General features: G+C 35.4%; 6 protein-coding genes and 1 long non-coding RNA gene across 7 annotated transcripts in view; 5 read left to right on the top strand and 2 right to left on the bottom strand.

Annotated features, from left to right (window-relative positions):
• The window catches only part of LOC110428773 (phosphatidylinositol-glycan biosynthesis class X-like protein), a 2183-nt gene extending 262 nt beyond the window's left edge, over positions 1-1921 (top strand). Inside the window, exons 2-5 of the mRNA XM_021444684.2 lie at positions 337-454; positions 679-1039; positions 1155-1321; positions 1520-1921. Of these exons, the coding sequence (XP_021300359.1) occupies positions 344-454; positions 679-1039; positions 1155-1321; positions 1520-1813 (933 nt within the window). The 5' untranslated portion in view covers positions 337-343 and the 3' untranslated portion in view covers positions 1814-1921. The remainder of the gene's footprint in view (positions 1-336; positions 455-678; positions 1040-1154; positions 1322-1519) is intronic.
• Positions 1922-2075: 154 nt separating this feature from the next.
• Positions 2076-5119, bottom strand: LOC110411401 (syntaxin-22-like). Its single transcript, XM_021421542.2, has 7 exons — positions 4717-5119; positions 4231-4324; positions 3662-3801; positions 3317-3391; positions 2969-3126; positions 2775-2875; positions 2076-2488 (listed from the first exon to the last, which is right to left on the bottom strand). The coding sequence occupies exons 1-7, from the start codon at positions 4902-4904 to the stop codon at positions 2423-2425; spliced, it is 822 nt and encodes a 273-aa protein (XP_021277217.1). The 5' UTR covers positions 4905-5119; the 3' UTR covers positions 2076-2422.
• A 2331-nt stretch (positions 5120-7450) lies between these two features.
• LOC110424707 (binding partner of ACD11 1-like) lies at positions 7451-10334 on the top strand. Its single transcript, XM_021439356.2, has 5 exons — positions 7451-7730; positions 8625-8728; positions 8809-8884; positions 9406-9489; positions 9567-10334. Exons 1-5 carry the CDS (start codon positions 7722-7724, stop codon positions 10140-10142), a joined length of 849 nt encoding a protein of 282 aa, XP_021295031.1. The 5' UTR covers positions 7451-7721; the 3' UTR covers positions 10143-10334.
• A 1028-nt stretch (positions 10335-11362) lies between these two features.
• On the top strand, positions 11363-13805 carry LOC110416405 (Ribosomal protein L25/Gln-tRNA synthetase, anti-codon-binding domain-containing protein). Its single transcript, XM_021428406.1, has 3 exons — positions 11363-11841; positions 11986-12115; positions 13138-13805. Exons 1-3 carry the CDS (start codon positions 11365-11367, stop codon positions 13356-13358), a joined length of 828 nt encoding a protein of 275 aa, XP_021284081.1. The 5' UTR covers positions 11363-11364; the 3' UTR covers positions 13359-13805.
• Positions 13806-15593: 1788 nt separating this feature from the next.
• LOC149527685 (protein DA1-like) lies at positions 15594-17610 on the top strand. The gene is made up of 5 exons (XM_089784133.1): positions 15594-15731; positions 16414-16626; positions 16704-16754; positions 17073-17131; positions 17256-17610. Exons 1-5 carry the CDS (start codon positions 15594-15596, stop codon positions 17608-17610), a joined length of 816 nt encoding a protein of 271 aa, XP_089640259.1.
• Positions 17611-19111: 1501 nt separating this feature from the next.
• Positions 19112-19977, top strand: LOC110419336 (uncharacterized). The gene is made up of 3 exons (XR_016351841.1): positions 19112-19189; positions 19298-19504; positions 19592-19977. It is a non-coding gene; the product is annotated as an uncharacterized LOC110419336 (long non-coding RNA).
• Positions 19978-22597: 2620 nt separating this feature from the next.
• On the bottom strand, positions 22598-23568 carry LOC110421010 (ribosome maturation factor). Its single transcript, XM_021434440.2, has 3 exons — positions 23216-23568; positions 23071-23115; positions 22598-22964 (listed from the first exon to the last, which is right to left on the bottom strand). Exons 1-3 carry the CDS (start codon positions 23493-23495, stop codon positions 22822-22824), a joined length of 468 nt encoding a protein of 155 aa, XP_021290115.1. The 5' UTR covers positions 23496-23568; the 3' UTR covers positions 22598-22821.
• Between the last annotated feature and the right edge of the window lie 1346 nt (positions 23569-24914).

The raw sequence follows: 24914 nt of genomic DNA, 5'->3' as shown, positions 1-24914 counted from the left end.
CTCTCTCTACAAGTTTTGAATTGGTGTAGTTAATGGAAAATTAAAAATTTGTATTTTGGGTCATTGTAATTGCTCATGATGGAATTGTTAAGGCTCTTGTCTGGGGAAAAGTTAGAAGGAGTAAAGAGAATTTTTTATGAAATATGTGAACGGATCCTTCTTTTCTTTATCTGTAAGATTAATGGATGGGTTCTGAAGTAATCTTTTTTGTACAAACTTCAATCTGTCCAAAATTTCTTATGCTTGTTAGTACCAACCATTTGATTCAATGGAGAAAGTGTCCTACCATGTGATTTTCTTGTACATTTCTTATCTAATTTGTTTCTTCAATTTCAGTGACTCTATGGCAACTAGACAGTATAACCGGTTATGCTTTTATCGGAAACTTGCAATCCTGTGGATGTTCTTTTCTGGTACTGTCTCTTGCATGCATGTCTTCTCATCCTCAAGTGAGGTAAGTCAGCATGATGCTTGTTCCTGAAACTTTACAAATTATCTATTTCTACCGTCATGGAAGTTAGTTGTTCAAAAAGAAGAAAAGAAAATGCAGTTGCCGTGGTAATTAGTCAAGGTGCTTTGTGGGTTAGGTATCTGCCTAGCTATCTTACATTTACAAACTTATGCCTTGCTAGAGCCGACTGCTAAGTTTTCAAGGAATTCGACATCCTTAATTTTCAGGTCGAACCACCGGATTCCCAGAACTCAGATGCCAGGAACTATATTATGAAATCTTATTTTGACAAATATGAGAACCTGCATGATTCAAGTTTCGAAGATTTTATGGCGCATGAACTTTCTTCCGGTTTGTGTGAAGTGTTTCCAGATAACCTGAATATTAATGTGAGGCTATCAGTTCTAGAGCTCTCTCTTCTTGGTGAAGGTTCTCATCGTCATTTGTCTTCATCTATCAGATTGCAGATTGAGGCAGAGTCCGTTGCTAAACTGCCTGTTCATTTTTGTGAAGTTATAATTATACAAAGACTACCCCGTGGAGTCTTTGCTGACCCGTTTGAGTTACAACATCTTCATGAGCGAAAGGGTAAACTGCAATTGATTTTTCTTGTGAAAAAAACAGACTAATTGTATAGTTACAACAAGGCTTACCGCATTATCTTCTGTTTTTGAGGTTAACTTATGCATTTTACTTGTTCCAGTGTTCACAAATATAGCTGTTTTTGGAGACACAGACTTAGAATTGCCTTCGTTTCGGTCCAATCGATCTGTTGTTGAAGTTCACATGGATGCCGGATCCAACATCTTGTCAGGGTTGAATAATGAACTGGAAATCAATGTACAGTTTCCACTACATGCTCGATATCCAGTAAGTGAGAGGGAAGGCTTTCAATACTATCACTTTTTTTAATACTTTGTAGTTGATGCAACTGTCAATATGAATTTCTAGCATCAGCCATGTTTGATCTTTGTCATTGACATGGCAAAAACGCAAGAGCATGTGTAGATCTGTCAAATGTGGGTACCCAGTGAAAATTTGAACTTCTTTTTCTTTTTTGTTTTGCAGCCCTTAGATGAAAGCGGCTATTCGATTGTTGAAATTGGTGAACCTGATGTATTGATGAGCTGCAGCATGGAAGTAAAGCACCAGAAACAGAGCTGTTTGTACATGTCACCCCACAACAGTGCCAAATCCAGAACCGGTACCGTAGCATGGAGAATACCTTCTGGAAAAAAGGCACATGCCGGATTTGTATCAGTTGTTACCTTCGGTACTGCCTTCTTATCAACTCTTTCAATTGTATTGACATCTATATATTGTTCAGGCATCAAGGTGTCCAAAAACTTGAAACAATCTTAGCCAATATCAGGTTTTACATGATAAATTTGTTTTTATGGGACAGATTACATATCCGTTAAGGATTTTGACATCATTTTGTCTGAGTTTAATGCCTTCTGGTTGATGCTATTTCTGTTCTCTCATTCAGGGTTTAGACTTCAGAGTTTAAGGAAAGAACTATTAATAGTTCACGCAATGGAAAATGCAATAAAAATAAATTAATTAACACGGTGCAGTAGTAGATACTTTCTCTTAACACCAGAGAAATTTACTTGACAGGATAGGTCAGAATGCCATGGAAATAAGGCACGATGTGAATGCATATATATTGATATGGAAAAACCAAAGAATTATAACTCTTATTACATGAAATATCAAAGAAGACAAAGGGGACAATACTCGAAAGCTGTAACAAACCCAAACACCCAACTTACAGAAAAGAGACACCCCCGCCCAAAGATCAACCAAATATCATAAGGGATGACCAATGAGGCAATGACCACATGATATATACTTACACTAAAACTTTAATTCAAGTCAGCCATGATGTCTCGCGAAACAACATAATCAAACACATTTAGATCACCCCCTTGTTGCTGAGAAGATCTTTAAATTGCTCTATGATTCTGATCAGGCTGCTAGTACTATGATCACGATGAGAAGCACAATACCAAATATCACCAGGAGCAAGCAGGTCTGCACAAAAAATTTAAAGACATTAATTCCTTGGAAGAATGGTAGACAGTATCTTTCAATGATTAAAGCAACTGTCCAAGATGGCTTTGCATAGGCAGGTCACTGCATTATTAAGGTGTGTGATCAATCAGGGTTCCCAGACCCACTGAGGGAAACCCCGCACCATGTCCCACTATCCCAACTAAAAGGGGTTTAAAGAAAGTGGGTATGTCTGCCAAGATGGTGCTTTACACCCAGTGCACAAATTTATTTTAATAAAATAAAGAATCAGAGCATTGTAGGTTACCAAAGAAGAATTGGATCTTTGGGTCTTTGCAGCTTTCACAAGTTGGGATTTTGCCTGTCCAGTGGCAGCCTGTGAATTTTCAATATGGGTCCCAATGTCATCTGCAGCATAGATTGACGTTCAGTACTTCTGAACATGACCCAGAAGGTCAGAACAATCATATAGTGAATTTAATGGAAGATGAAATTCTTTACCAATTATAGTTCCTTGCTCATGAACTAGCACAGCAAGATCTTTGAAGATCTCGTTCACCTCACCAATTTGCTGCTGAATTTCTTGAATTCCTTGTTCTCTTTCTTCGATGATAGCCTCATTAAAAGCAATCTCATTATCCAACAGCAAGACCTCCTGTCTGCAAGGAAAAAATACTCAAAAGCTAAAGTCAGTAATTGGATAATCAAGTTCATAAAAAAATAAATGATTAGATAATGCAATAAATAAACAGTCTATAAACAAATATAGACTGCTTCAAAATACATACTCAAAAGCTGAAGCACCATATGAAAAGGATTGCTTGCAAGAATTTGTAAAGCAGAACTTACCTTCTTGATTCCACAAGAAGGGCTCGCTGTTCAGCACTTTTATCTGAACCTACATCTATCTCACTGGCCGTGTAGCTGCATATAACAGGAAGAACCTCTAGTATAAGAATAACATGCAAAAGTCTAGAGCAGGATTGAAGCATAACACAAGTATAACCACCAAACAATTAGCATTTGCAACCAGTAAATGGCAGAAACTTCAGCAATCAATATAGATGTTTCATCAAAGATTTGTCAAAACCATGTTGCTAATGACTCAATTTTCTGTGTAAACCATGAACAAAAAAGCAGTGAATGCATTCACTCCCCCATCCATGTACATTTAAAGCCTCCCACAATAAATACCTTGAGGGAAGAACTGTCTGGGGAACAAAAGGAGTGTATGCTGTTTCCCTTTCAGCGGCAAGCCGTTGAGCCTTCTGAAACTCTTTCAAAACTGTTTGAAAATCTTTTGCAAGTTTAGCATCTGTTATCTTCTTGCTTGCCTACAATTACAAGGAATTAAAAGGCATCAAGTGGTTCCCTAGAGGAAAGGGGGGAGAGAGAGGGGGCAGGGGCGTTGTCAGCTCATCTCTGTCAAGTCAAGACCAGCAAGATTAATTTAATTTAAGAATGGTTATGCTCAGGTTTATATATGGAATATCAAGATTCCAAGTATATATAAACCCCACACCCCCAAAATTTAAAAAGAAAAATATTATGTCCTCCAGATATCTTATACGTAGTAGAAAGTCGCTTATAATTGCACATTTCAGAGTGGTTTTAGCAATAAGCTCAATAACCATTGCATGAATTAACCAGAGTTTATATAGAACAAAAAATTCATCATCTCCACTTTGTTGATTTAAAAAGCAAAATAGAAAGCTGCTTGGTCCACATAATCAACCAATAATAGTAAACAAAACCAAACTTACGCTAACTTCAGCACGGTGATCTGTTTCACTAGCTTGTTTAAGTTTAGCCGAAGTGTCCTTCACTAATTGCCCAATATGTAGCCTCGTTTTATGCCTGCGAAGTGAGACATGTCAAAGAAAGCAACTCGTTGCCCGTGCAATACAATGACACAGACCGCTAAGTGATCATGAATAGCCAGCATTATACATCAACAAACATGTAGTAAAGTTTTCGACAATTGTCACAATTATCCAAACGAAAACTGATAAACTCTCTGAGCTTTCTTCAAAGGCGAGTCAGAATTGAACTTGACCAACGGAATCATTTATCACCATCCCTAACTGAAATTCCCAAATAGAAAGATCCAAGCTAAAATCAACGCGATTGAACAAAATTAAACCACAATTTTGCGTATCTTAATTCAACAATCAAATACGATCACATTCAAGTAACGTGATCAGTTAAAATTGCAAAACGGGGCCATCGAAATTGGGGGCAAGACTCACAGCTTTTCCCGGAGCTCAGGCGTGTCCTTAGGAGTCCCGAGGGTATTGACGAGTCGCTGGAAGGTGGAAACGGCGGTGTTGATCTGGAAAATGCCAGAAGCCACTGCTTGCGTGGCGTCTTGCTTTCCGTTGATCAGGTTTTGCCTCGACGCCAACGGCCGTCCAGCTTCCAGATCTTGAAAGCTCATGATTGCTCTTTTCTCTCTCTATCCGACCCTAACCTTTCCCGAGAAAATTAATTTTCTTGAGAAAGTGATGGGAAAGCGAAAACAACAGGCCGAGAGGGGAGAGGGAAAGAAACACCGATGGGAATTTGGTGAAAAAACTGAACAAAAGAACAGGCCGAGAATTGAGGGCAGGGAGCGAAAGAGAGAAGAATTAAACGTTTCTTTAAAGATATAGAAAAAAAAATAAAAATAATAGATTTATTGAAAAGCGGTTTGTTTGGTTTGTCGTTGTGTAAGGCGCTTGCGTAATTTTAAAAAAAAAAGTAAATTTTTAAATTTATTTTTTGTTTATTCGGTTAATTACTTATTCCCTTTTATTTTGCTCCGGCAAAGTGATGTGGACTGGAGATGGAACACGTGGTTGCAGGACAGAGGGGCACGTGAGTTGCCACCGAGTGGGATCGCTGGTTCACTGATGAAAGATATTATTTTTTTTTTTTCGGACTTATTTTTAGATTAATTTTGGTTATATTGTTTATACTTCATCGTGTGAATTTTTTTAAAACAATTTTTACTTTAATAAACGGTCATAAAATTATAAAAAATATGTATAAATGTGAATAAATAAATAATTTTTTAAATTAAAAATATTTTAATAACTTTATTTGCTAAATTTTAGTATTCACTTTTCATGAAAAAGAATTATTCATGAGATATTAATTTAAAACATTATAAAAATAACATTAAAAAATGTTGAAATCGAAAGGACGTGAACGTTATTCTTTATTTTTTAATATAAAGCTTTGATAGCGAAGCGCAAAATAAATAATGGGTTAAAGTTGCTTGGTTTATGTGTCCAAGATCAGAGCGATGTATTTGAAGCTTAATTTATCTTTACGTTTTATCAGTGGAATTTTATATTAGTGACAAAAATGAAAGTTATTTACTAATATTTTTGTTTTATGTTGGTTTTTCATTTATTTGTGAAGGTTTTGATAATAATTAAAAATAGGTGAACTTCTATAAAAGTATAAATAAATAAATTTTCTCATAAATTACATTCATAATAATTTGCATATAATTTTCTTAAAAATAGATTATTGAATTTAAGCATAATATTTACCTTTACATGTTTATTTAATAAAATTGTTTGAGTAAGATATCCTGAACCTGTTAGGTTTTAATATAATTTCAAATAAGTTCATTAATATTCAAAATAGGCAATCCTTTCAAAAAATATCTTTTGTTAAATATATAAATCTAATTGTTAATTAATTTTTAATATTTATATTATTTTGATAAAGTGATAATATTTATAGTACAATTTAACTTTTTATTAATTTTAAAAAATATTATATTATATAAATTATATATTTTTATTTTTAATTATTTTTTCTCTCTTGTTAAAAAAAATCTTTTAAAATTTACCTTTCATTGTTGACTACCATGCTATCGGATTCGAGTACAACTGCGCTCTCAAAGGAGTGTCGATCTCGTGCTCTTAGGAAGTATGAGAATTAGAGTGCGCAGCCAAATCGCCCCTGTCATATTTGATTATGAGACAGTTGATTACTGTGAGCGATCGCTACCAACCAATTTGAAATAAAAGAAAATAATGAAATTTGTGGAGAAAAGAGAAGAGTATTTTAAACATTTCACATTTATCTGTTATTGTCGTTTACATGTTTAGGGATTAATAAACTTAAGTGAAATTAAGATTAAAACTTATAAAAATTAGAGTGTTTTATTCAAACTTTGTTGCTTTTTAACATATAAAAAAAACTATAATAATTGAATACATAAAATAGATCTTTTCATTCAAATATCATCTCATTTTCTTATACAGAGGTTGACATATCATATATATTTCTTCTTTCTTTATTTTTTATAAGATATTTTTAGCTTGTATTTTATTTGATCTTATTGGAATCTCATGTGTAAGTTTTCATTATTCAAATTTTTGGACGGTTGATGAGCAATTATTTTTATAGTTAAAAAAATAAAATTAGTTTTTCCAATTATGTATTATGGTATACTATCTAAATTACTATAAGAACTAGTATCTAGTCGATCTATTTAAATAAGATTAAGATATCAATAATAATTTTGAAGTACTCATTACTCTATTTAATTATAGATAATGATTTTTAATGTACATTTTAAATTTCATATTATTTATTAGAATTTCTTATAATTAGTAAATTATTTATTTGAATTTATACATTGTTTAAGTATAATTTTTATTTTGAATTTATTAATTTAAGTTTGATTAAGAAAACATGTAAAAATAATTAAATTTTATTTTCTATTATTGAATTTGGATGGAATAGGACTCCCACATCATTTTCAATTAAATAAATGAACTCAAATTTTAATAAATATGAGTATTAAATTTTATAATTGAAAGAAACTTACATCTTAAAATTAGGAATATCTTACTCGTTTTCATTTATTACTAGAATATTAGGAAATTAAAGAATGTCCAAATGGACGTGTGAGGTGGGTCCGACCTCAGGAGACTCAGATCCAATCAATTAAGAGGTCCAGAACCATTAATTCCTTCCTGTGAACAATGGAATCTGCCCTGACCCGACCACAACCCGTAATTATTGCCTCTAACCAAATTTCTCCCTCTCTTTTGGTCTCTCGCACGTGCTACGATTGCCGGCGAGTTTTCCCACCTCCACCCCAACCCTCGCACGTACGTCCAAAACCTCTGCGGTCTCTCTTCCCTCCTTTAAGTAAAGTCCCTTCTTTCATTCTTCCTCGATAGCCTCATTTTTTTTTCTTTCTGAAGACAAGACTTTATCGCTTAGCGGAACTTTTGACCGTTTGACCATGTCGTTGGTGAGTTCTTTTCCTTTCGTTTTGATTGCTTCTTCTTGGGTTAGTTTTGGTTTGATTCAGGAGGAACGTAGTTTTTTTTTTCTTTATCGGTTCTTTCTTTCTTGTTTACTGTATGTTTGAATCTTTCTCTCTTTCTTTATCTGTTCTTTGGTATGTTTTGCTGTAAGGCTCAATGGATTCATGGGAGGACAGGGATTTTAATCACTTGATGAATATAGGGTAGGGTTCCTTGAGATTGCGATTCGCATTTGATTATATTTGCTTTGTTGAAAAGAAGTAAAACTTGATTCTATAATTACATGAGCTAATGCAGTCTTTTTGATATTCATAAACAATGTAGAATTGGATTGGTGGAACGAACAAAACCATATTCGACTAGTAACTCCTACTAGTTTTGAGCCATCAAGCAGAGTGGAGTTAGCCAGCAGAAATGGGAATTATAGATTTTGATAGTTTGGGAATTTAGATAGTAACCAGCTTATCAAATACATGCTTATAGCTATAGACCATTATGACATAAGCATAAGAGAAATTTGAGTTCTTCTTCTGGCAGTAAGAAATTGCCAATTTCTCAGTCTACCAATAAGTGATTTATGCATAAGCTTAAGTTGAATCATTCTAGATTTCCCACTTAATTTCTTTGAATTTTTCTTAGCTATTGTGTGTGTGATTTCTTCATATCTCTCTACCAAGTTGCTGAGGACTTGAGGTTGAGTTGCGTCATACATGATAAGTCAATAGAGTTCATACATCATGACTTGTGGAGATGTTATGAGTTTGGTGAGAAATGCTTGTTTGAGGTTGCTAATTTGTCTATATTTACATTTCTTTCTCTTAGCCTGGTTATTATCTAGACAAGATTCTATAAGTTCATGTTTTATGTTCTCACTGCAGATTAAAACTGTTAAAGTCAGAAATGTTTCTTTAGGAGCAACTCAGCGAGACATTAAAGAGTTCTTTTCCTTTTCTGGTGATATTGAATATGTTGAAATGCAGAGGTCGGTTGCTCTTTTAGTTCCTTATATCTTTTTTTCTATTACTTTTCTCTGGTAATCAAGCTTATTATATGGTTATGCAGCGATAATGAGCGGTCTCAAGTTGCCTATGTTACCTTCAAGGATTCACAAGGAGCAGAGACTGCTGTTCTTCTTACGGTAATTTCGCTTTAGACTATCAATGATTTCACTATAATGTGTCTTTTTTTCATTTTATTACTTGGAAACGGTTGTCTTTTGGTTTCTTTGTTGATAATATAAGACAAACTACAGTGTGATATCTTGCCAGATTGTGCAAATGTTGAACAAGTTTTGATTTGTTGACAACATGGATAGCTTGTCCTCTTTAAATTGAATACAATATGTTCCTTTTGGGACATTTTAAAATAATGGGCATCTTCCTTTCTGGAGACCACTTTTCTTGTTATCATTTTTCAAAGCCTCAGAATCCATAAAATTCTAATATGAGAAAAAGTATCAAAACTCCAATTTAAAAATGTGCAGCAAAAAAGCAGTAGTACTATAATTCCTTAACTCTGAAGTATACTGCAATTTTACTTACGAATATATTAAGTTATGTAGGGTTGCTTGACAGACACGTATTCATGTCGCAAATGTGAATTGGCTTTTTCTCTTTATGTTATATTAGTTAAATAAGTGATCAACTATTTGTGTTTTAGGGAGCAACAATAGTTGATATGTCGGTCAGCATTACTTTAGCTCCAGACTACAAGCTGCCTCCTGCTGCTTTTGCACCACCCCCTGTAAGTGTCACACTGTATTGATAGTTTGAATGCTAGAACAATGCTTACATTGTTTTCTATTTTCTCATTTTCTGCAGGCAATACAAAATAAAACTCCTGGTGGCGGTGATTCTGCTATTCGGAAGGCAGAGGATGTTGTTAGTGGCATGCTTGCTAAGGGATTTATCTTAGGCAAAGATGCAGTCAACAAGGCAAAAACCTTTGATGAGAAGCACCAGTTAACATCAACAGCCTCAGCCAAGGTAGCATCTTTTGACAAGAAAATTGGGTTCACCGAGAAGATAAGTGCTGGTACTACTGTTGTTAGTGACAAAGTACGAGAAGTGGATCAGAAATTTCAGGTTTCAGAGAAAACCAAATCAGCATTTGCTGCTGCTGAGCAAAAGGTCAGCAGTGCAGGATCTGCCATAATGAAGAACAGGTATGTATTCACCGGAGCTTCATGGGTAACAGGTGCTTTCAATAAGGTTGCAAAAGCAGCAGGAGAAGTTGGCCAGAAGACAAAAGAAAAAGTGGGAGAGGCTGAAGAGGAACGGAAAAGAAAAGTGGTTGATGATTTTGCGCAGATTCATCTATCTGAGTCCCCTAAAGCTTCTGCACCAGGTGAACAACGACTTTCAAAGCCTGCACCCGTGCAAGGATTGATCCTTTGATATGCTGCTTCTGTAAATAGTTATGGATCTTTGGAATTGAATTGTCATCTCTTAATTACTTGCTTCGTTTTTCCAGTGTGGAAATGGTGAAATGTAGGACAAACCTATCCCATAGCATTTCATATAATGAACTTTCTTTGTCAGGATGCTGAATGAATTGAACAGTTACATTGTTGTTGGTGGTTCCTCGTAGTTTTTAGCCTTATTCGGCTTTCTATTGGTAAGCCTCTGGTCCTTCTGGATTATAGTTTTGGTCTTATATGGAAACTATGTTCCTTATGGTTGTGTTTGTTGGGTTTGTGGTTGGGCTTGTGAGCTCAAATGTCTGAACTCTGCAGTGTCCATTGTATGAATGAATATGTTCCTTGTAGTTGGTTTGTGAGCTCAAATGCCTTAACTCTGCAGTGTCCATTGTATGAATGAATGTGATTGTTTCCTTGGGAGCTCAAAGACAAACAGTCTGATGTTTGAAGCCCTTTATTTGAGCATTTGAAATTGAAACCATATGATGATGTGTAGGGTGTTTTATTGGTGAAAGATGTACGTCAAATTATATAATTAGTTTTTTCTGTATTTTATTAATGTGATATATTTAGTTTTTACAGAATAATTTGTAAAATTTTTTTATATTTTTTAAAATTGATAATGTCAATTTAATATAATAAAAAATTTTTATTATTTATGTTGATATGGGGTTTGATTTTATTAACATTATATTTTTTTACTATGTGATAGTGATTTTGATAATATGATTCAACATTTCACTTAATGATGTGATAATAGTATTGATATAACGTGATCAAATAATAATATAAATTTTATAAATGTTGACATGGAATTATTCAATGTAAAATAATGGTTTTAAATGGGATTGAAAAATAAATGAATTAAAAATACAATTTAGGAAAAGAATGTTGTGAGATCAAAAATAATTTTATTTTCATGTTTTGTAATTTAAAATCATAAAAAAATTATAAAATAAATAAAAAATGACATCATCATATTCAACAAAAAAATACCATATCCACTTAAATTAAAGAAAAAAATTACTTTATCATAGTACCGAAATTAATTATATAATTTAAACAAAGATGCCTTGCGATAGAGTTTCAACTGTTGCTATAACCACGTAAAAATTCCCCTGGGCCAGCCTCTTTGCCCTTTTTCGGCCCACCCCACTAAAACCCCAAATTTTCACGCAGCAAAAACCTCCCTTAACCCCATGAACCCAACTCTCTTGATTTTGCAAACAGTGGCCATGGCAATGTTGATCCACCGCACACTATCCAGCAGAGCCCTTCACCTCCGCTTCTTCTCCCAAGCAGCTCTCGCGCTCGACAAATCACCATCACCATCACCATCACCATCTTCTCCATTTCCATTGACCTACCTCGAAGGCTTCCCCAAACCCGACCCTAGATATGCCGAGACTATACTAGCCATACCACGCGCCACCTCCGGAAAAAGCATCGCTGCCAAAGAAAGAAAAGTGGGCAGACTCCCTAGCATCATTTTCGAGCAAGAAGATGGGCAACATGGAGGCAACAAGAGGCTCATTTCTGTTCAGATCAATCAGATCAGAAAATTGGTTAAACATCTAGGCCAATCTTTTTTCCTTTCTAGGCTTTTCGATCTTGAGGTTCGCTCAGAGTTTGGGACTGGTGATTTGGCTGAGAAAGTTCGGGTTCTCCCCAGGAAGGTAATCTGCTTTTTGGGTTTTTCTTCAGTTCACTGAATTTGATTAATCAGATTGTTATTTTTCTTGCGGAACTTTCATTTTCCTTTAATCAGCTGTATTTTGCACTGAATTTGGATATATTTCTTGTAAACACCAATGTTTCAGCTTCATTTGCATGCGGGGACTGATGCACCTCTTAATTTGACCTTCATAAGGGCGCCTTCCCATGCTTTGTTGAAGGTGGATGTTCCTCTTGTGTTCATAGGAGAAGATGTATCCCCTGGACTCAGGAAAGGTAACGAGCTTCTTTAAACTTTTCTCTCGTTGATTCTATTGGTAATTGCATTTCTTTGTGTGTTTAGTTTTGACTCTGCTGACTTATGGTTTATCTAATTCCTAGAGAGTTTGGATTCTTGTTTTGTTTTGTTTGGATCAAAAAGAGAGAGTATTAATAAAGAAAAGATTTAGGAGACAGAAGAGGAGAGAGTTTTAAGTCTACTTAAAGAGTTTGGATTCATGTTGCATGTGAAGACATGCAAGGGCATCAGTTCTACGGAAAGTTGGTTTCATTTTCAACACCAACCATAGATTTTGTGTGCAGCATGAATTTTTCATATGATAATGTCAATAAACATGGCCATTTCGTTTGGATTTTTATTTTCACTTTATGATATGTAGATGGAACATCTTCACAAACTTCCCCTAGTACATACGAATATGGTTGGCATTAATTCCTATCAGCCTATGAAAGGATTTTCATTTAGATATGTGGAGATTATTTGATGTGATAACTTGCTAAGTTTTAGCATTCATTCTAGAGATAAAATATTGTTGCATCACTTTCTGGAGGAGTGCTCACACTTGCACAGTTAGTATTTTTTGATAGGAGAGGAGCAAGTGACATTACTGCATATAGTGCCACATGAAGCTTATTGTGTGTATTAGTATGTATTTTCGTTTTATCCGTTCAAATTGTATAGAAGAATTGAGCGTACCATAATAAACATTCTCCCGCATAGTGGGCAATGGGAAGTTATATATTTGTCACAACCTTTCATAGACTTGCAAATCTGATGTTGCTGATGCATAATCCACACTTTGAGCTTATTATAAATTGCTCTTGGATGAGTTGTGGCAGTCTCCTGATCAAGTGATCATATTCATCCTTCTGCTTCCCAAGTAATATATGAAGTTTTACCATGTTTCAGATTGTCACTTTTTTCTTATGAATCTCACTTGTTGCATTGCCTTATTGTTACTACTAGTATATTCTTCCACTATATATGCTAAATATCACTCGTTTGACAAACCTGACAGGGTCATACTTGAATATTATCAAGAAGACTGTTAAGTTCCGATGCCCAGCAGATATTGTTCCTCCATATATTGATGTTGATTTAAGTGAGTTGGATGTTGGCCAGAAGTTGGTAATGGGAGACCTCAAGGTTCATCCAGCTTTAAAGCTTATTCAGTCAAAAGATGAGCCTGTTGTTAAGATTATGGGAGCTAGAGTTTCAGACCAACAGAGGAAGAAATAAAGACTTTGGTTCAGATTTTGGACGTAGCAGTAACAACATTTACCTCAACTTTTTGATTGGTGCTTTTGTCAGCTAACTCATATGCGCTCACTTCTCATTGTTCATGACTTTTGTACTTTTGGGATGCCAGTGGAGGAGACAAGCATGCAGTGCTAGAGTGACTTCTTTACTCCATTTCTCTCTCCTCTTCCTTCCTTTGGGTGGATTGAAAATCAATCATGATGTTTGGGGACAAATCTCGAGGGGATTCAAATATCCCAATAAGTGAATTCTTTTACTTTTTTTACTTTGATTTTGCTGCTGTTATTGCATTGACTGAGATATCCTTTACAATTGGACCGTAGTTCTTAGAATAGGTATTTAGAATTACATATGTATGGTTTATGAAATCTGTTCCATAAGGATCTTTGAATGGGTTTTAACAATAATCAAGAACGGTGTTATAAATGATGATGTATGATAGATCTTGTGTACTGGTGTTGATTTGGAGTTTGCTTATTCAGTTTCTTAGCATCCTCCAAGGATGGCATGTTCGGTAGCCATCTGGGCATGTCTTCCTTGTCTCTCTTCTTTGTGCGTAGTATACAGAAAATTTGGGATTTCGATAACCTCGTGCCCTGATTGCAACGATACTCTGTTTATCACATCATCATTTTGGAAATTTTCAATTGTTTATATAATCATACGGTTAAGATTTAAGAACAATCTCTTGTATTCTATCTCTTCCCTGCCTTATTCTTCAAGTCTTGAAGATATACAGATTGAGGAGAATAAGCAACTAAGGGCCGAGTCAAAACCATTAAGAGTTTTATCCTGAAGTAAGAGTGACTGTATGCAGCCCATATTTAGGCAGACTGGGTTGGTCCAATGCCTGAGATCAGGCTTCTCCGTCACAGTGGCCATCCTCATGTCTCCATAAAAGCAAAATCGAAGAAAAACCCACCATGCAAATGACGTACGAACCCAGAGGGCAGAATAATCAGTCTTCTCCCTTCTGTAGGGGGCGAGAAAACCAGACTTGGGGTGGGAAAATTTTCCTTGATATTTGATATTCAAAATGAATTACTGGAGAGAGATACTTATACTTCCACATTGTCAATTGTTTGAACTCAATAATTTATTCACTAACTTGGGTAGTTTCTTGTTTGAAAACAATCCTTTACAAGTGTAGTTCAATTTTATAAACAGGAAATCACTACGTTAAGTACGAAACAAGCCTTTCCACATCCAGAAAAACAGAGAAAACATTGAACGTTAGCAATGGAGAAAGCTTCATTCAAGCTCGGTTTCTTGGTCGTCCTGCTGCTTATTTCATCCTGTTAGTCCCTGTTTTTCTTTTCCATTTTCATTTACATCGTTGTTTGATGATGAATATGACTGATAATGCCGACATGTTTTTATTTACACAGTTGGGCTGCTGTCCTACTCCTGCAGGGAGGTCGGGCTATGCGACTGTCTCCCATGCTGTTTACCTTGCCCTTGCAACACAGATGACTCAGCTGCGGCTGCCACCGGCGTCGTTCCTGAAGGTAGTACGTGTTCCACCCATGGCGACTGCGCCAGTATACCTTGTAAATCTGGCTTTGGCTTTTGTGCCGACACCATTTGCACATGTTCCATAGGCAATACCCGGTACTGATAATAATTCTAAAATAGAAAGTCGACGCTAGAAACATAATGCAGCGATCTTCGTCGCGAGAGATGGCTTTTCGAGTGAGGGGCTGTCGTCAGAGTAGGAATCATAGCGTCGTCGTCGTTGCTCTTCTGTTCTGTTCGGGCTTTTGGGCCTCAAGGTGTTTTCTTTGTATGCATCCGAAATTATAGAATAAAAATCCTTTTCCTCACGCATACATTTTTGTATTAACTTTATTAACAATTACCAAACTAACAGTGTTAATTCTGTTAACATTAATAAATCCTAATTGCATTGCCATTAACAAGTTATTATATCCACTATATTTCTCAAAAATTCATTAATTTATTAGATGATAATTACTAGTTTGTAGCGGATATGAAAATAATGGATCCTAATTATATTGTTATTGAAACCAATTAAATATATTTAATACTATATTTTTCAAAAAAAATCATTAATTTATTGCTTGGGTGCACCATTTTGCTGTAATTGCAATATTAATTATAGGTATCTTGGCTTCAGAGTCCTACTATATATGCTTGTCTCTAGGTAGCATTTGAATTCGAAGAAGCACACACACTCATACACAAGTTAGCAACATGTTGAAAAGGATTTACGATGGAGTGTTCAAAGGGTTGAAGAGCGATTCTCAAAGAGGTGATATGGTTTACAATAGCCAACATGACCTGCTTTGTAATACCCAATTTGACCTGCGTTGTGATGTCTGTGGTTCATCTGTCAGTATTTCATCTTCCAAACTATTTCTTCCTATGAATAAGACACAAAATGGGTAATTTCTAAAAGAACCCATTAACATGATACGAGAACAATTTATTTAATTAATTGTTTTATCGATTCAATTAGTATAATATAATATGTTTAATCCATTTATGATAACTATTTATACACGTTAATAATATGTAAATGAATTTGTTGTGTTATGATGTCTCATAATTATAAATTTAATTCAATTTGTGTAATAGACAAGTTAAGATTATGTAATATGTATAGTAAATGTATCCGTATATATGTTTAGAATTTTAATTCATTTAATTAATTCTATCATTTTTTTTTTACATTTAATCGTATCATGTTTATATTTATCACATAACTATTAATATTTTATGTAAATATGATAACACGAATTGTTAGATCTTTGCACGAGATTTAAAATTATCAAATTTATTTTTCTTTCTTTCTTCATTTTTCTTATCCATAAGTTTGCCAAATGCAGGATATTTTGATGCTAAGTACAAGATTTTGTAAAAAAAATATGTGCGCAGGACATCAGCACGACAAGACTCTAATATGCAGCGGCTGTGAAAGATATAAGGTTTCTCAAATCAAATACCTTTGGCTTGACTGAATTCTAGCACATGCTTGAACCTTTAGCATTACATATATATTATTCATGGACAGCCAAGAAATGAAAGATACGTCGAGCTTGGCAGTGGTGCGTGGCAAGTCTGCCATGATTGCTGTTCTACAGCAGTGAATAGTCCAGAGAAACTGAAAACAGTAATCGGAAAAGTGCAAGTACTTTTCCGAGGATCAAAACTTGCAGTTGGGAAAGACATCCCCATTTTCCTAGTGACTGCAGATGAGCTTGGCAAGTTTCTGGATTCTCATGAGGTAATTATATACTTTTTAGTTATTTAATTTCGTTGTAATCAAATTAATCATGACCCTTTATATATATAAAATTGCAGATTTCAGATGCTGCTACTATTATCCCAATGCGTGACATAGTTATTGAGTCCGTAAGTTCATTTACACAGTAGGAATTCTTTAGGCAAATAACTATTTACAAATGCTTTGCAACCTTTGACTTATAAATTTAAACCAAAAAAAAAAAAAAACTGGTTACAAGTTGTACAGAAAGCAGGAACTCTTTGGTCGTGAACATGGAAACCCAAAAAATCAAGCCCCAAACCACTACCATCTTCCTTTTGTGGGGTTTGCCTATGTAATTCTCATCTCATTCAAGTTGTTGGCTACAAATCTAACACTTAAATCTTATCATCTAACCCACAATAACATTGGGATAATAACAATTTTTCTTTAAATTTTGTGTATAGGTTGAGAAATGGGCAGTCATTAGCATACCAAATGATGCAAGGGTGGTTAAACCTTCAAGGTAATGATGCAGTCATTAGAAAGGCTTCCGACTTTGTTTTGTAAAGGATATTCCGACTGAAATTTCTGTAGGAACTGATCAGAAAAAGTAAAATAATAATTTTTGCACTAACAACTGCACGTAGATATGAAGATGTGGGAGAAGAAGTTAGAGAAGGGCTATGTCATATGGTGGCATACAAGTGGCTGGAATTCTCAAAATCCGACTTTGAGGGTTGTTTTTGTTTGACGGACAAGCAGAGTGAATTTGCAAAAGATTTCAGAACTTGTCTGAAACAAAAGATGAAAGGAGCACGTTACAGGATTGCTGATATCCAGCGATTTATAAAAGCAAAGCATGAAGCCGATGAACATGGCCAAGCTGCACCTGAAACCATTGATGGTATCGATGGGTTCAAAAATGTCATGCATGCAGTAGATAAATATGGCTTAGCATATACATTAGACTTCGTTGCCCATAAGAAAACGCTCCCAAAATAGCTGCTATTTCTAATTTATAGAAGTTCTAAAAGAAAGGACCATTAGATTAATCTTCAAGTACATTCTCAGATGAACAAATTTTTTAATAAATGGATTTGTTAAAATAAGAGTTATTCGTAATAAATGTTTTCAATTCTTACACATTTCAATTCTGCATTTCAAAGAGAAGGAAGCCAATAGTTGTGCAGATGACTTGGGAAAAGAGGGTGTGAATAAAGAAAGCATGTTTGTAGAGTGGTGATAATTTTCTATGTGCCTTTACGCTGAAGCTCGATGTATACTGAAGAAGCAGTGGATCGGTACTTATCAATATGTTTCTATTGTGAGTTGAATTGTTGTCTGCTATGTCACTCAGGATGTACACTGAGCTGAATTTCGGTTCCAGCTTAGCATAGCAATTTTGGGGGTAGGAACTGAGGGATGGATGAGAAGTAAATGGTTGCAGGGCAATGCGTTGGGTGATAAGTGCTGCACTAAGCACTCTGAGTATGTTTCGGCTGAAGGCTTTGGCTAAATAGGGTGGTGACCTTGAAGGGGAGGGATGGAAAACAGTGAAGCAATTGCGTCTGAAGCTCGTTGCCGACCTGCTTATGTTTGGTATATACTGTGTCTGGCCAGGGATGCATGCAGTGAATAGCTCTTGGTGTGCGGATTATGGGAGAAAAGGAATGCCTAGGTGCAGTGTTTTGAGGGCTGCAACAGTTTGGAGGTCCCCGTTTGGACTGCTGCTCTTCCTTGGGTACTGGAAAATTTGAGCAGCCGAGGGATGCTGATGCAAATGAACAGGTCTTTGTAAAGTTAGGTAAAATCTGGTTGTACTGGGATGATCCTAGTGGCAACCAGATCTTGAGTGTACATATGGAACAAGTCATGACACAGTTTTTTTTTTTTTTTTGAATCCTGCTGATATTGTTCTGCTCTGCTACCATGCATGGGTAGCATTTTGTAAATCATTGATCAGTAATGAATCCATTACACCTGCTTTTCAAACAAAAAAAAAATGTGAGCCGAATTTATATAAGCTATGTTGCTCAGGTGTAAATCCGCTTGTGTGAAGCAGCAAGGAAGGGATGGCATTCACTGTAATCAATGCTCAGCTTGATTTAGTGTTCGCAGAAAAGTAGAAACCCAAATAGTTTAAAGTGGCATAATTAGCTTCAAACTTGAAGAAGTTTGGCTGTTCTGCTCTTACTTCTGAAGGGGGAAAAAGAATCGTTTTCACCTATTTTTGGTTGAGTAGTAGTTAGAATTTTGGCTAATTTTGTTTCATTACTAAATTTATTAATTGACAAATGGACGCATGGTGGTTACGATAGAAATTTTAACTTCGTACGAAATTGACGTTAAATAAGTATGAAAAAAACCTCGCCCAAGGTAAAAGTTTCAATCAACATCAATGGAGTTTTACGAGGTTTTATCTGCCATTTTAATCTTATTTTTCAGCATTAAGCTTGTCTTATACCCCATTATATAAGATGGGTTAGCAGTTTCTACGATGGTTGTAGCGTTCGTAATTTCGTTTGAGGTCATCGAGCTGCTTTGGGGGTGGGAATATCTTCAACAAGTTCTAAATGAACATGTGAGACTGGTGTTTTTCTGCTTCGTTTTCATGGTTGAAAGCAAATTAACATCATATAGTTTATTCATTGATGCTGTGTTGTTGTGTGCTCTATATATGTTTCGGCAGTGTCTGAGGGTGCTCCAGAACCTTGGCCATCCTGATCCAACGCTGCTTGTTGGAATGAACTGCTTGTTTCACACCATGGAAGTTCCATTGGCACCTCTTTGGATGCTGATGGGGTTTATACTTTTCTCCATGACTTCGGATATGAACATGCAGCACCTGGAAGATCTTCGACGATTTGGGATTCTACTGGTCTGGTTTGCCAGACAGGTTTATATCTCATTCTTTTCCCAGCTTGTAATTATAACTACTTATTCACCATTTCCTGATTGCATGCTTTCAATTTGATATTTGCAGTGTTTCTCTGCGGTGGAGGGTGTTGATATCTGGGTGTGGCTATTGGCCCTGTTACTCCTTCGTTGTGGTTTAGGAGCTGAGCTGACAATTATGGCGATGCTGGTTGGCTGTATAGTTTTCCTTCTGATCTTGATAGTGAACCTGGATAAAGATTTGCTCCAGGCACTCTTTCATCTGCATCAGGCATCAAGCCAGTGGGAAGCGCTTGCTAATGTATTGGAATGATAGTCATGGGAATGTAATTCCCATTTTGGTTTTCGTATTTGATTACTATAAATCTAGCGTTAATCATTTGCTAAGATATATGGTAACCATGTTCTTAAATAATGCTTTAATATGTATTTTTTCGTATATATCAAACACTATAATATTATATTTTCAGAGTTATTTAATCTCGTAATAAGATACCGAATTATATCAAATAAAGTATATTTAAAAATATTACAATCAAACCATGAATTTTAATACGTAATTATTTTAAACATTTTTTAATTAAAAAAGGAAATTCTATGAGTTATTAATACATTACCTTCTCAAGTTTTATGCCACCACAGTGATTTAATTTCTGAATCATCAATTTCCCAAATGCAAGAAAAGATTTCCATGTTTTGGGTATTGAAATTAATTGCATGCTTGCCACCATGGGAAATTCCTCAAACCCCAAACTAATCAAAAACCCTGAACACACCTATAAGTATTCCCAAATCAAACAAAAATTCTAATCAAACCAAGTTTTTCTTTACAGATTTTCAATTCTAGCAAGACACAAGAAAGGGGAGAAGAAGCCAAATGGATCTAAAATTAGTCAGATTAGCATTTGTGGTTACAGTCTTAATCATTCCATCCGGTCATTGATTTCTTTCTTAGTTTTCTCTATCAAACATGCGCGCCTACATATACACACCTGATTAGTTATTTATGATAGGTTCATAATTTTGCAAGGTACGCCATTCTCAAAGGTACCAGGAGTTGAAGGACGCATATGCCGCAGCAATGCCGAGTGCCCACTTTGCGCAGACGGCCCCAGTGTGTGTGATTTGGCCATATGCTTTTGCTTGAGAGGAGGGCTTGCCCCTCCGGCTTTAACTCTTCCAAAATTTCCCTAGCTATTTGTGGGATGCCACATGGGCTGTCTCTTGCTCCAAATGAAAGTTTCTTAGCCAGAATAATTCTTTTTTATTCTTCTATTGTCTCAAAAAGATTCTTTTTTATTAAATAAATATAAAATGTGTTAAATCTTTTATTTTTACAGCAATTATAGTATGATTACACTATCAAACTACATCACATGTCAGGTGAGAATGTAAGCTGACAATGTATTAATTTTTTATTAAAATTAAAAATTTATATGAGCATAAGTAGAAAGATATAAACTTTTGAATATAGGAACTTTTTTTTAAAACAAAGTAAAAGAATTCAAAGGTTTTCCTTAATCTTTAAGTCATGTCCAAGTAAATGACCAGGGGATGATTGAACTTGAAGCTTTTTTTAAGTGATGGTGGGGTATAAAGTCTTTGTAGCAGCCAGATTCCACCCAACAAAGAAGAAAACCAACTAGCCTGTAAAATATTCACGAGACGGTTTCTTTGAGGTCCACTCGTGATGGCGGAGCCCACTAACAATTCCCCAACAACATTATCTGCACAGCATCATCACTATCAACCATCACCATTTAAGATTAAGAAAGGTTGAGGTAGACTGCAATTTTTTTATCATAAGCCTTCCCTCAAATTATTAATCATTGTCCCAATTATTAAACTAAACTAAGCTTCAACCTCACTCTGGATTCTTGTGGTCTTTGGTTGGTAACTGCCAATCAAATTTATTTTGCTAAGCCAGAAAAATAAATTATATATTAACCTTAATATCCTAAATTTTGATCCAAATATCGAATCGACCCAACCGAACAATTACATGATTACCAATACCTACCATAACAAATTGTGTTGAAATAAGAGGATAAAGAAATTTAAAATCGTAGCGATTCTTCCGCCCATGCCATGTCAAGCCTGCATGGCAGCCACGTGTGAGAGAAAGAAGGAGAGTAAAAGCAAAGCCGAACAAAAGAATTTTGAGCATTTTGACGACGACACATAAACTGACAGCTCTTTTTGGTCGTGGGACCCTACGTCGGTAATTAGGCGTTGGGTTTGGAAGGAACAGAGCGTAATCATCAAACCTCCACGTAGGAAAGAACACCTGGCATTGTCTAATATGTTGGCACCTCATGGAGGCAGTTCGTGGACATCACCGCCGGAACGCGCGTGATCCATGTCTCGTCTCATCATTCTACGTTCTTTCGCTCTTTTTCATTTTTCTTTTTCGTTTTTAACCAAGCGGTGAAAGTCAGAGAGAGACGAGAATGCAAGGTGATTGAACCAATCGGGCTCTCCCAGTAACTACCGACAATTTTCTGTGGCTTGCTATTGACGTAACATCGCGCTCAACTTTTGACACGTGTAAAACAATCAGCATTGCTTTCTTTCTCACTGATAATTCCACTCCCATTTTCATATTTTCACCACACTAATTCAGTAAATAAAATTACCATAAACAATAGGAGAGGGGTCAATGCTTTGTCGTTTCGATTTACTTGATAACCACAGCTCTTGCCAGGTCAAAAAAACCTTTAATTTCGTCAACGACCCAACAATTCCAAAGTTAATTTACGCGCATAATCATCTTAGAATGGTAGCAGGGAGGTAAGCATGCAATCAGGAGTAAGATTATCACCGTTTGGAGCAGTTAATGGGCTCCTGCGATTAGTACAACTTTCTAGCTGGCAACCCCAACCGCAACACGAGGTGCAGTAACGGTCCGAATTTCCAGCTGGATTCCACACACAATCCCGCTGACCCTAGGCTCCTATCACTAACTTACGCCTCTAAGAGGCGCAAATTAGCCAATTTAAATTTCGAAATTTAAAAGTATTTTTTTAGTAGTAATTTATTTTCTTTTTATAATTTATATACAAAAATATTATTCATCTGAACGAAGATGATAAAATTGAACATGCGCCACACACGTAGCGCCAGCTAAGATATTTGCTTCACAAGCCAACATATTGACATGCAATATAAATATACACGTGCAATAAAAAAATTGGCACAAAAAGTCTCGCACGTGCAAGAACAGTAGGCACGTGCTAACTTATGGTCCGCTAGAGCAAGAACGGCAGGAGAGAGGGGGGAGAGAGAAAGAGTGAAAGAGATAAACCGACAGAGCGCGTTTTAGAAATCGGCTATTTTTCGGTGGGGCCGAGACTTCGGGACGTGTTTGTCAAGTTCTTGCAAATTCCTCAGGCTTCGAATCGCCAAAACATCGCCTCTCCGAAGCTCAATGAATCGGCCGACGTCGCTGATTTCAAGTGAACCTACAAATAACGAAAACGGAAAAAAAATTAACCCAAAAAAAGGGATAAAAAAATACAGAAAATTCAAAAAATTAAAAAGAAAAGGAGAATCAAAGCTGCATTATACCTAAATGCTTTGAGGAATGCTTGAATCCATTGAAATGAGCCAAATCTGAAACAAAAAATCAAAAAGACCAACCGTGAAATACTAAACTTGAACAACTTTACTCCTTCAATTCATAGCCGTCGATTGTGAACAGGAGAAAACGTACCAGATTGCGAAGGACTGTGGGAAGAGAGGTAGAGAATGAGAAAACAAAGGAGAGTGAGAACAGGAATAAGGTGGATAAACTTCTCAGGCTTAGGAGGCGATGTCAACGACGACGATGGCGAAGACGTAGGCGAAAACGACAGTCGGCGAGGCTTGGAGTCTTTCCGGTCGTCGTCGTCGTCGATGATTACTCGGCGTTTCGGGTCCTCGGCTTGTGAACTCTCTTCTCCTCCATGGATGTGGAGCTTGGAGCTCGGTGAGCCTAAAGACTGTCTCTGCATGTTGTGGGAGATAGAGAGAGAGAGGGGTTGGTTAGTGAAAGTGAGGTTTAGTTGTGCTTGGGGTATTTCTTAAAGGAATAAGAGAGTTGTTGTTTTTATTACTATTATTTATTACTTAAACCTTAATTAATCTCAAAAATTACTAATTTCTAAATATTATTAGCTTTTAAAAAGGGAAAGAAGATGTTGATTTGAGCGCTCTTTTAGTTGTGTTGTGGGGCGCTTTTTCGCTTTTTATGGTACGGTAAAATTTAAAATCTTGGGAGATGGGAGAAGGATTTGTAGACCTCAGTTGCAAGGATAAACATTAATCCGATTAAATGGAAATAATTAATTGAATTTAGTTAATTTAGATCCATATTTTAAATTTTAGCATTAATCGCTTAGGATAGAGTTATCCAAATTTTAGGATAGATCTGATCAAAAAATTAATGTTAATCATTTGTATCTAAATTTTATTAATTTTTCTAAAATATGCTTCAAAAATATCCTAAAATATATTATATACAAATATTAGAAATATTTAAAAATAAATCTAAAAATACTCTCATTAAAATAAAAAAAACTGATTAAATCCAAAATAAGCCAGTTTTAATTAATTCGATTTTCAAAATCATAAAACCGAACCAATCAGACCCTTGCCGTTACTAAATAATTAAAATCAATAATATATATGAGCTGTGACTATGATTAATCAATAAAATTAATGAGTGACCTTTACTCTTTCCCCTAGCGGTTGTACATAAATATGCTTTAATACACACAAAGTGGATGAGTGAACTTTACTTTTTTTTTTTGCTCAATGAAGTTGATTTTGGTAGCGAGTCAACGGCTTTAAAAAAACACACTATTAAAATATTTTAAATTATTTTTTATTAATGAAAAAAGGCAAATACATTAGAAAATATTGGAAGTAATGAATATCAAAGATTGAAGAAGGAGAGTCATGTTGAATTTACATTAAAAAAAATAAAAATCATTATACATAGATGGAATAATTGATTTAATATCGATCTTTTTTATGAAAGTATTAATCAGACGGAATTTAACTTATTTTTATATTTTTTCCGTAATAAACTAATATAACTACATATATTGTATGAGACCATAAGTACCCAAAAGTTTAATTATCTGTTTTTGATTGGTCACATGACTAAGTATTTGATTGGGCCTTCGTGCCCCATGGATAATGTCACCATATTTAATGCATGAAAAGATCCTCAAAATTTATCCAAAGATGTGTTGTAGTTTTCAGTCCTCCAGTTGCACTTGTCAATATGATATTAGGTACCTTACAATGAATACTCTGACTCAGGTAGGATCAAGAAATTTTGTAGTTGAATTTAGACAGTAAAATTAGTATTCATTACGAGTTCAAGTAGTTATTATAGAGTACTAATTGTCTAAACTCAATTATAA

Source organism: Theobroma umbraticum, unplaced genomic scaffold (genome assembly GCF_002168275.2).
Source record: "Theobroma umbraticum cultivar Fairchild unplaced genomic scaffold, ASM216827v3 scaffold_30.0, whole genome shotgun sequence".
Classification (NCBI taxonomy): domain Eukaryota; kingdom Viridiplantae; phylum Streptophyta; class Magnoliopsida; order Malvales; family Malvaceae; genus Theobroma; species Theobroma umbraticum.
The sequence above is the reverse complement of the archived record's forward strand: the minus strand, read 5'-3'. Positions and strand labels throughout refer to the sequence as shown.